The 11551-nt window shown below is 54.1% G+C and overlaps 2 protein-coding genes and 1 pseudogene across 2 annotated transcripts; 1 reads left to right on the top strand and 2 right to left on the bottom strand.

Moving 5' to 3' along the window:
* Nucleotides 1-307: 307 nt before the first annotated feature.
* Nucleotides 308-2355, bottom strand: LOC130681995 (melanoma-associated antigen B5-like; annotated as a pseudogene).
* A 989-nt stretch (nt 2356-3344) lies between these two features.
* Nucleotides 3345-4474, bottom strand: LOC130681994 (melanoma-associated antigen B4-like). Its single transcript, XM_057495995.1, has 2 exons — nt 4456-4474; nt 3345-4198 (listed from the first exon to the last, which is right to left on the bottom strand). The coding sequence occupies exons 1-2, from the start codon at nt 4472-4474 to the stop codon at nt 3345-3347; spliced, it is 873 nt and encodes a 290-aa protein (XP_057351978.1).
* Nucleotides 4475-9509: 5035 nt separating this feature from the next.
* On the top strand, nt 9510-10493 carry LOC118926197 (melanoma-associated antigen B4-like). The gene has a single exon (XM_036912768.2). It carries the CDS (start codon nt 9510-9512, stop codon nt 10491-10493), a length of 984 nt encoding a protein of 327 aa, XP_036768663.2.
* Nucleotides 10494-11551: the final 1058 nt, after the last annotated feature.

The raw sequence follows: 11551 nt of genomic DNA, 5'->3' as shown, positions 1-11551 counted from the left end.
TTATCATCCCAGCACTAATACAAAGGCTTCCAAAGAGCAGATACTCAACTGATGTTTGGGGAATAAAGAGAAAGTCTAACTTGTTAAGATTTAATATCTCCTACATTCTTTAACATGCTAAGCATACCAAGGTGTAAATCATTTACTTTTATAAAGAGAAAGACCTGAAGGAGTAAAGAAAACCAAAGTTGATCTCTTTTATTTCTCTATTCCGTTATCCCAGCTATTTTAGTGTGGGATTCCTTCTCTGAAAATCCCTACTGTGGTGTCACATTTCCCTACAGGATGACCGAAACTGTCTCAAACTTCAGTAGGGGCTGCGGAAGCTGCCGGGTAGGGCTCTGGAATTCATAGCGGCTGCGGCAGAGTGCCAGCCCCGGCTGCAGCTCTGGCTCGGTCCTTCTCTTCCTCATCGTGCAGATCTTCCTCATTTGGTGATGAAAAGACACTGGGGACCCCTTTGTTGACCTTCACCAAAAATTCTAGCAGTTTCGTCTTGCTGTTTTCAACATGGGCCCTTGGGCCCCACAGGAACTCACCGCACGGAGGATCAGTGGCAGGCACCTGGCAGTACTCCAGGGACTCCAGAGCTTGGGTGAGGAGCTTCCTGGGTTGCCTCTAGATGAAGTGCTTCCTCCCAGCATATCCTTGCACCATGTTCGGGAATTTCCAGATGTCTTCCTCAGAGGCACGGTTGTCCTTCATGAAGATCACACCCAGGACGGTCATCAGGAGACTGGCTGGGCATCAGCAAGCCCCTGCCAGCACAACCCCTCCCGTTGTTGGGGACCTTCAGTTTGCTGACGAGGTCCTGTGAGTGGCTGGTTGAGTTGATTTCCTTAAAGTCAACTGGAAAGATCTCAATGTGCTCAGAGGCTGTCTTGAGGATTTCAGCAAATCGGCCTGGGTGCTATTCGTCGACCATCTTCAGCATGTCCTCCTCCATAACGGGCTGCTTCATTTTATGCTTCTGTGGAAGGAGCTGCTCCAACAAGCACACTTTCATATTTAGAGCACCGCCCTGTGATCACTCAGTAGAAAGGGAGACCTCAGCGGAACATGACTCTTCCTCTCCCTGGTCCTCACCCTGGATGGAATCACCTTACTTAGATCTTATCCCAAAAATGCCCCAAGAAGTAATGGTGTGCACGGGACTCTCTAAGCCCCCTGGGAAGCACCGCCTGAGACAGGAGATGATGAGGGCTGGGGCTCCCCTCTGAAACAGAAGAGGAGGGGGTCTCTTCTTTTGCTGCAAGGGCCCGAAATCTTTGACTCTGGGGGAAACCTCGGGCCCGGGGACATTTCCCAGGAGTGTGCTGCCTACTCTTCTGACTCTGTGGTCAGGGCCAGCAGGCATGAGTGTGCAGAGGAGGACGGGTGACGAGGGCCCACTGGAGCAGGAAGGCTGGAAAGGTGGCGCTTCTCCAGAGTGGAAATACCCTCTCAGCTGGCGTGTGTAAGGAAGGCTCCACTTGCAGGGTTCCTGGGGCCACTGCTTTAAAAACTGATGGGACTTCTCTTCTCATGAGCCTGTCCCTTGGGAAACCTGTGAAGGAAATTGGAGTGAGCTTGAGGCTACATCCTGCCAGCCCTGCCTCAGGCATTCTGGGGTGACAGCAGGGGCTGGCAGTCTTCTAGGTTGAGGAGTCTCTTATTTCCCACTCAAGACCATCGCTCAACTGGTGGGAGGTCATGGGACCTGGCCCCTCTGCTGCTCTGAGGTTGACATCACAAAGCTTCCCGGGACCCACAAGAAGGGAGTGCGGGGGGTCCTCAGCTCATCACCCCTTTCCACATGCCCCCAGTGCTGACTGCATGGTGAGCTGTTTTCTGTCTTGGTCTCCTTGGGGTCCTCAGTCCTCGTTAAGAATCCTTACTTTGGCCTCACTTAGGGCCTAGTAGCCCCCCCCCTTGCAATGAATGGTGGCTGCACCTTCAAACTAAGGGTTTCACCTCCCAAAGACCTGATATAAATAAGTGTTGGGGGAGTTTGAGCTACACAGCCTTGCCCTGGTTCTTCAAGGCCTGAAACCAAGGGCTACCCCCATATTTTGTTATCCCTTCTGCTGGGGGTAGTGGTGGGTAGTCCCGTGAGTCTGTCTCTGACCCCTGTCATGGCCTGGAATGCCTACCTCCCTTACCCTTAGGCCTGAATACTAGGGGCAGTGCCACCAAGGACCCCTAGGAGGAAGGAGGAAGTGAGGGTCTCCTCATCTGACCATATACCTGTCCTTGGTCTCCTGAGGCTGAATAAGGAATGAATTGTATGGTGTTCCCACTGTGATGGGGTATTTGGTTCTCTTTATCCTCAGGGTATTCTCCTTGGCCTCTGGAAAAAGCTGGGAATCCTGCCATCGTTGGCCTTAGACCCTACATCCCTCACGCCCTTGTGACACCCTATGAGGAAGTATGTCACCTTGTCTCAACAATGCCCAGGTATGCCAGCGCTGCCAGCAAGGCTGTGGGGGTGTCTGGTTCTCTTAGTTCTTCACTGAGTTCCCTGAGTCTTCACTCCGGGGCTCAAGTTCACTGCTAGCAGGGCCAAGGACTCCCTCCTTTGCTGACTAGAGGCTGCTCTCCTCAGACCAAGGCCCTCACATCTCTAACACCTTTCTTGCAGAGTCAGCCTTACATGATAGCTGCTGCTAGACTACAAATCTATGGGCCATGGCTTGATATTCTTTATGTTACCATCTGTACTACTATTAGGGAGCCTTCCAAAGAGTAGATGCTCAGTCAATGCTAGAATGGGGGAAAAAATGGAATGAGCACAATGTCTAATTTGTTGCCATTTAATTTTTCATAGAATAAGCTGAGCAAGCCCAGATATATATTAGTTAATTTTACAAGCCAAGAGCAAAAGGAATATAAGGCAAACTGAGAATCAGCCAGCTTTTACTTTTCTTTCACCATTTTGTGATCCCAAATGTTTTTCTATGGGTTTCTGTCACATTTCCATGAAAAATCCTATTCCAATGCCACGTTACGTTGTTCTGTAGCATAAAGAAAATATTGGGGGCTATTCAATTAATTTCTTTACAAATAACAAAACTCTTAAACTTCAACCTAAACAGTAATATATGTTCTGTCCATGGCATTAGAAACCTTAGACTGTGAAACAAAATAAAACTTCAATTTAAAGAAGCAGTATTTAAAATATTGAAAAAAGAAAAGAAATTCATACAAGTAACTTCTTAGCTACAGGAAAACAAACAAAGTACATGTTTTGTCCTCTCCAGACCTACTTTATGCTGACTGGGGTGCTGGCCACTCTCTTCCCCCCACAATATGACAGAGCTGCTCCAGCACTGCCTAGACCTGGGAAGAGCTGCGGGACTTGGCCCCTAAAGGCTCAGAGGCCTTGGCAGCAGAGGCGGCCCTGGCACCAGAGGCGGCCCTGGCAGCGGCCTTAGCAGAGCCTGGGCAGCCTTCTTGGCACCGGCCTTGGCGGCAGCCCTGGTAGTGTCCCTAGCTGCAGGTGTGGCTTCCAAAACCTCCTTCTCATGCCTCAAAGTCCCCTCGTACAAGTTGGAGAAGGAACTCGGAACCCTGTTGTTGATCTTTTCCAGGACCTCAGGAACCTTCATCTTGCTGGTTTCGGCATGGGCCTTGGCGCCCCACAGGAACTCATAGCGGGGAGGGTCGCGGTCGGGCACCTGGCAGTACTCCAGGTACTTCTGCTGCAGTAGCTCGTTGGTGATGAACCTCTGGGGCTCCCTGAAGATGAGGTGCCTCCTGCCGGCATAGACCCCCAGCGTGTTGAGGAACTCCCTGACCTGTTCCTCAGTGGCGCGGTTGCCCTTCATGAAGATCACGCCGAGCAACAACATAATGAGGCCGGTGGTGGGCAGCCCACTATCGCTGCTCAGAATTGCATCATTAGGGAGGCCCAGCTTGCCAACCAGGGTGTAGGCCTGACTTCTGCGGTTGGCTTCCCTCAATTCCAAGCCAAAGAGTAGCTCCATGAGCTCAGAGGTTCTCCTGAAGATCTTGGAGTAGAGGTGCCTGTACTTCCTCCTGACGATCTTGAGCAGCACTGCCTGTGTGACCTGCCCCTTGGTCTTACACTTCTCCAGCAGCAACTGCCCCAGTTTGTTGACCTTCCTGGTGATCACATGCTTGCAAGCTCTGCAAGCAGGCACTGCAGCCTGGGAGCGGCCTGTGCCCTGCTTGTCTTGGCTGGCAGAACCTTCCTGGGCTACAGGGAAGAGACGCCCACGGGGAAACAGCCACGGGTCACAGCTGAGCAAGGCTCATGGATGAGGATCGCACCTGTGCCCGTCGCAGGGGAGCACGGGGCAGAGCCACTAGACGTAGACACAGAAGCAGACATGGAAATGGAGGGTGAGGAGGGCGTCTCTGGGACACCATATGCTGCCACAGCTGGCTGGACACCTTCTGGACCCTGGGTGTCCCTCTAGGCCTGAAGGCTATTCTCCTTGAAGTGATGCTTACTCTTGGGCTCTGGAGACATTCTGACACTTGGCAGCGACAGCATACATGGTTGGGGATAGGAGGGCAGGTTATGCAGACAGACACCTGGAGGGGAAAGAAGCGGAGGGCAGAGAAGCAGAGGGTGTGAGCACCCTCAGCCTCGAGATGCACAACACCGCTGCCAGGGTGCTAGCCAAGGCCGCCTCTGCAAGGTGCCTCCTGGGCCCCTGGCCTCCTGGTCAGCCCATCCTCAGCCCTGAGAACCCAGGGCGGAAGTCACGCCACGGTGTCCATGGCACGGGTTCTGTGGCTGTTCACAATGACATTGAATCCTCATGTTGGCCCCATGGTCATCCTGGGGCCCTCCCTCCTGTGGACTGATGCCCCGCTGCCCCTTAAGATCGAAGCTCTAAGCTCCCCCAGGTCCTCTATGGGACATTATGTGACATCTCAGACTGGCAGACCTTTGTGGTATTTCAAGGGTTGACAGGATGGTATGGACCACGCACTGACCCAGACTCCTGGCCCAATCTGGAAATCCTCCCTCTCCTGACCTGCAGACACCCCCTGACACCTGCCAGGAACAGACACACACACACACACACACACCACGGCCCCTCCTCCGTGACTCTACTGAGGACAAAGGGAGGAAGCACCTGAGTCTTCAGACATGCCTCAATCCTCCCAGGCTGACGTCAAGAACAGGGCTCTGTGTGGCCCCTGTTTCAGGGCCTTGAGTCCCTTCAGTCCTCCCAGAGGGACCTCTTCCCTCCACAGGGCCTGGGATTTCTCCCTCTGCCGAGCTGAGCATGAGGCCACCAGCACTGGGACAAGCCTTGGTCCCTGAGGCTCCCATGTGGTAAGGAATTGGAGATGGGACCTCATGCCCTGTTGGGGCCTCCTGGGACCTAGAGTTGGGGCAGGTGGGGCCGGGCCTGTGTGGCCACCTCTTTTCTGGATTAAGGAGTTTGGGAGCATTGTGGGCGCATCCTCACAGTTCTATCTCCAGAAGCCTCCCTCCTTGAGACCAGATGAGATGTGGGGGCTTGTCCTGTGCTTGGTCAGGGCAGCAATTATCAGACAAGGCCTCAAGCCCAAGAGCTTGGATACAAGGAAGTTATGACAGGCCACTTCATCCTCGCAGGCTTCAAACCTTACCTGTGTTCCTCAGTGCAGAGATGAGGACTCCAAGTCACACTGCACTTGATGCAGGAGGACTTGATAGTGATGGCCCAGAAAGGTGTGCCAGCCTTGGCACTAAATGTGGCTGCATCTGTTCCATGGGGTGTCTTCTTCATCCCTCAAACCTTCTGTGTAAAGGGATGACAGATGCGGCTGACGCCTCGTGCCTGGTGCTTCCCAGGGCTCTGAGGGCAGAGGGGTTATGTGTTCCTGTCCCTTTGGGGCTGGGTGTTCGCCCTGGTCCTCATTCTGAGTTCTCCCACCGATCCTTCCCATGACCTGGAAGCCTGTTCTCTCGCACTGAGGCCTCTAACACCCTGAGACCACCTGGGAGGACGGGAGGCACAGCTCTAATCCTCGTGTAGGCCCAGCTTCCGATGGGCACCTATGACTGACAGCAGGCGGCGGGATTCTCTGTTGGGCTCACTTAGGATTTGGGTGGCTGCCTCAGTCCTCAAGGTCCTCTGCTGGACTCCTGGCATCACCTGGAATTACCCCCTGTCCTAATCTGAGGGCAGCCCCTTCGACCTAGTGCCTCACATCCCCAATGCCCTAAGAGGGAAGAAGTAGGACACATCACGTCCACGTGCCCGGGTTTGTCCAGAGGACCTCAGTGGCGGGGCTCTGTGTGGCCCCATCAGTTCTAAGGGGGTCCATTCCTCCTCATTTAGAGTCATCAACTTGACTGCAGCTATGGATGAGGTTTCACTCTCCACTGACTGAATCTGCTCCTGTCAGACCAAGGCCCTCTCCTCCCCGAGACCAGTCCCAGTGGAAAGAGTGGGCACCTGAGCCACAGAGCTTTGCCATGGACCCCCTAGGACTGACAGCAGCAGGTGGTGCTCTGTGCATTCCCCTCTGCTCTGGGGTGAGTGTTCCCTTCACTCCTCATTCAGGGTCCTCATCTTGGCGCTGTCCAGACACTCCACTCACCTGAGGCCATGCTCCTCTGAGTAAGGCCATTACCTTCCTAGAATCTCCCAACTGGAAGTCAGGGTGAACCACACCTGTTGGGATCATCTGAAGGATCACAGTAGGGGGCAGAACTTAGGAGACCCCCATCCTTCTGGAGTCGCGACCCCTTGGTCCTCACCCAGGATTCTGGCCTCCTTTGCCAGTAGTATATGGGACTCCTCCCTCTACTGACTGAGTCTGCCTGGGTACTCCTTCCTGGGGTCTCTTTGGGGCCCCTCTTTTGTGGGGGGCCCACTCGTCAGCACTGAGTGTCCTCACCTTCAGTCCAGTTAAGTCCCATCAGATTCTCCTACAGGGGCAGGATTGTTGCTGCTGCCATGAGACCAGGGCCCACACCTCCCTGAGATCAAACCCCTTCCAGCAGAAATGAGGGGCCACCTCAGCCAGGCAGCTCTGCCCATGGCCACACAAGGTAGGAAGTAGGGTATCGTTTTTGAGGCTCTTACTGTTCTGTGGTGGGCAGTTCCTCATCTTCCTTCAGGCTCCTCCCCTTTATACGTGGGTATCTATCAGATGTTGGGACTCCTCCATCCACTGAATGGAAGGCATAGCCCTTAACCCAGTCTCCTATGTCCCTGGGATCCTTGAAGCGTACGTACAGTATGGATGCTCAGGCTATGCCTCTGTCTGAGGCCCTCGACATCCGAGACTTGGCAGGGCCTGGTCTCTCAATGGCCCCTCAATTCTTGAGTGTTGGTGTCCACTCCTCATTGAGGGGGTCTTCATTTTTCCCCTTGTCTCTATGGTGAAAGGCTTCTGGGAAATGCCACATTCCTACAAAAGCTTGAGCAGGTTCTGTCCTGCAAACGCTGCAGAGAATGGTACCCTGTCCCAGAGGACATGTGAGATGTGGAAGCTGTGGCACCAACCCAGGAGCCAGCCCTAGGGCTGCACTGTCAGGGAGAACCCACTGGTCTCTTCCTTCTGCTCTCCAGCCCGACTTTGCCGCTCATGTAACTGCTTCTATGGATTGACTTTCGACAGGGATGGGGCAGAGCAGGAGGGTTTTGAGAGCCCCTGGTCCTTTCAGGTTATGGGACATTGAGTATGGAGATGATTATAGGATCACTGGGTATTCGATTTTTTCCCTTTTTTCGTGACACTCATCTATTCAGCACTGTTATTACTGTGGCTCTCTATTGCAAATCTGTGCTTTGGGAACAGGGTCACTTTTATCCCTTGGGATGCATTTTGGCGCAATGAGATGAATGAATGAAAGAGCCACAAGCTGTGGTTCAGGCTGGGGGAATGGAAGCATGTAGGATCGATCTAGACCACCTCAGACTAAAGCTCTAGTCCCAGCGAGGTCCCTTACCAGTCTTGTGAACTTGACAACTTGGCAAGTTACTCACCTGTAAAGGGAGTTGACTAACACCTGTCCTGTAGGAATGTTGGGATGTATGTACTATCTTGTAAAATACTTGACATACCCCTCAAGAAATACTGGGTCTTAGTGAATGGCACTTAGGATTGTTATGAACACCCAAGTTACCCCCTTCCCATCATAGTTTATTTTTAATCCAGTAGAAAGAAAAGATGATATAAGCTCAAAGAATACAAGTGTCTTTTATCTCTATTGAAATACACCAAAAGGGAAAAGGCAAACCATGAATTCAGCATCCGTTCCTTTCTTTCAACTGTTTTTTCCTCTATTTCCTGCTGCCCACTATTTTGTGGTGGTGGGCTTTCACATTCCATGGCAACATCCCCCTTGCAGACTCAGCCTACCTATCTAGATCATCAAGCAAATATAGATGGTTAAAGCATTTCCTTTACACTTCACCACCACTGAAACTTTCAAGTCTGTTAAATCAAGAGCAATCAGCAGAGCCCCGTTATGCCTCAGCGTTTATTCTGAAGGCAAATCAACTATTAGACTCCAACCCTCGACAAACACTGAAATAAACAAAAGTAAATCACTGTGCTAGAGCACTTAGCACTTTAGAACTAGGTGCACACTTTGATCCTTGCAGACCGTACTCCTCTCAGCTGCTTAGGAGGCTGCCACTCTCTTCCCCCACAAAGTGACAGAGCTGCCCCAGTGCTGCCTAGATGTTGGAGGAGCTGTGGGAAGTAGCCCCGAAAGGTTCAAGAGCCTTGGCAGTGGAGGCGGCCCTGGCTTCCGCTCGCTCCCCCTCATCCCTCAAAGCCTGGTCGCACAGGTTGGGGAAGGAACTCGGGACAGTGTCATTGATCTTGGCCAGGACCTCGAGCACCCTCATCTTGCTGGTTTCAGCATGGGCCCTGTCACCCCGCAAGAACTCATAGCGGGGAGGGTCGCTGCCGGGCACCTGGCAGTACTCCAGGTACTTCTGCTGCACCAGCTCTTTGGTGATGAGCCTCCAGGGCTCCCTGAAGATGTGGTGCCTCATGCCGTCATAGACTCCCATGATGTTGAGGAACTCCAGACCTTCTCCTGACCTGGTGGCTGCAGGTCAGTAGAGGGAGGATTTCCAGATCGGACCCAGAGTCGGGGTGAGTGCATGGCCTGTCCGTCCTGTCAACCCTTAAAATATCACAAAGGTCCATCAGGCTGAGACATCACATAATGGCCCATAGCAGACCTGGGGGAGCTTAGACCATGGCTCTTAAGCTGGAGTGGGATGTCAGTCCTTAGGAGGCAGGGTCCCAGGACCACTACAGGCACAATGTGAGGATTCTGTGTCATTCTGAACAGCCACGGACCTGGGCAGCGAACGCCCTGGCACAACTTCCTCCCTGGGTTCTCAGGAATGCTTATGGGCTGACCGGAAGGCCAGGGAGAGGTGGCCTTGGCTGGCGCTGAGGCAGCATTGGGCATTTTGACACCAAGGGTGCTCATGCCCTCTCCTCTCCCCTCCGCTTCTCTCCCCTCCAGGTGTCCACACGACCTGCCCTCTTGCCCACGACCCTGCCTGCTGTCCCTGCCTGGTACCACCATGTCTCGCAGGATCCAGATTAATCACCTCTACTGGGAGAAGGAAAACCAGGGCCAGGGGGACATCCAGGGTCTGGTGGTTGCCTGGGCAGCTGTGGCAGTGGCAGCAGCAGAGACCCTGGAGCTGAGCTCCTTGTCCTCCTTGCCCTCCTTGCCCTCCACAGTGGCCTACGCGTCCGCGGGCTCTGCCCTGAGCTCTCCCGCCATGGGTGTGGACGTGGCTCCGGCCCACGAGACAGAGCCTCACGCTGCCATTGGCACCTCCCACCCAGGAGCCCAGGAAGGTGCCACCAGCCAAGACAAGCAGGACGTGGGCTGCTCCCAGTCTACACTACCCAAGCCCAGTGCTCACAGGGATCTTCTGAACAGGAAGGTCAACATGCTGGTGGAGTCCTTGCCGGAGAAGTTCAAGACCAAGGAGCTCATCACACAGGATGTGCTGCTCAAGATCGTCGGCATGAAGTACAGCCACCACTTCCCCGAGCTCCTCAGGAGAACCTCCACGTGCATGGAGCTGGTCTTTCGCCTGGAATTGAAGGAAGTTGACCACAGAAGTCACACCTACGCTCTAGTCAGCAAGCTGGGCCTCGCCGACGACGGAAGTCTGAGCGGCGATATGGGGCTGCCCACCAACGGCCTCCTCATGTTCTTGCTGGGCATGACCTTCATGAAGGGCAACTGTGCCATTGAGGAGGAGGTCTGGGAGTTCCTCAACATCATGGGAGTCTATGCCGGCATGAGGCACCACATCTTCGGGGAGCCCCAGAGGCTCATCACCAAAGAGCTGGTGCAGCAGAAGTACCTGGAGTACAACCATGTGCCCGGCAGTGACCCTCCCCGCTATGAGTTCCTGTGGGGCACCAGGGCCCATGCCGAAAACAGAAAGATGAGGGTGCTCAAGGTCCTGGCCAAGATCCAATGCCATCTCAGCGCCAGCCAAGGCCGCCTCTCCCTGGCCTTCCGATCAGCCCATAAGCATTCCTGAGAACCCAGGGAGGAAGTTGTGCCAGGGTGTCCACTGCCCAGGTCCGTGGCTGTTCAGAATGACACAGAATCCTCACATTGTGCCTGTAGTGGTCCTGGGACCCTGCCTCCTAAGGACTGACGTCCCACTCCAGCTTAAGAGCCAAGCTCTAAGCTCCCCCAGGTCTGCTATGGGCCATTATGTGATGTCTCAGCCTGATGGACCTTTGTGATATTTTAAGGGTTGACAGGACGGACAGGCCACGCACTCACCCCGACTCTGGGCCCGATCTGGAAATCCTCCCTGTACTGACCCCACCCCAGTAACCACCAGGAACACAAGCACACGCACACACACACACACACACACCCCAAGGCCCCTTCCCCATGACGCTGCAAACACACCACGGTCCCTCCTTCATGACTCGGAATGTGCACGCAAACACACATGCACACACACACAGCAAGGCCCCTCCTCTGTGATGCTGCACACACACACACATACACACACACACACACACACACACACACACACACACACACCAGGGTCCCTCTGTCGTGACTCGGAACGTGTGCGCAAACACACACACACGCACACCAAGGCCCCTACTCCATGACACTGCACACACACACACACACACCACGGTGCCTCCTTTGTGACTTGGAACGCACGTGTGCAAACACACACATACACACACACACACACACACACCAAGGTCTCTGCGCCATGACGCTGCAGACACACACACACACACCATGGTCCCTCCTTCATGACTTGGAACGCGTGCGCAAACACACACAGACATGCACACCAAGGCCCCTCCCCTGTGACACTGCACACACACGCACACACCAAGACCCCTCCCCTATGACACTGCACCCACACACACACACACCAAGCCCCCTCCCCCGTGATGCTGCACACACACACACACATACATACCATGGCCCCTCCTCCATGACTCGGCTGAGGACAAAGGGAGGAAGCACCTGAGTCGTCAGGACTGCCCGCACCGTCGCAGGCTGATGTCAAGAGCGGGGCTCTGTGTGGCCCTGCTCTGGGGCCTGGAGTCCCTTGAT

The sequence above is a fragment of the Manis pentadactyla genome, chromosome X, assembly GCF_030020395.1.
Source record: "Manis pentadactyla isolate mManPen7 chromosome X, mManPen7.hap1, whole genome shotgun sequence".
NCBI lineage: Eukaryota > Metazoa > Chordata > Mammalia > Pholidota > Manidae > Manis > Manis pentadactyla.
Note: the sequence above shows the minus strand (reverse complement) of the source record. Positions and strands in the feature narration are given on the sequence as shown.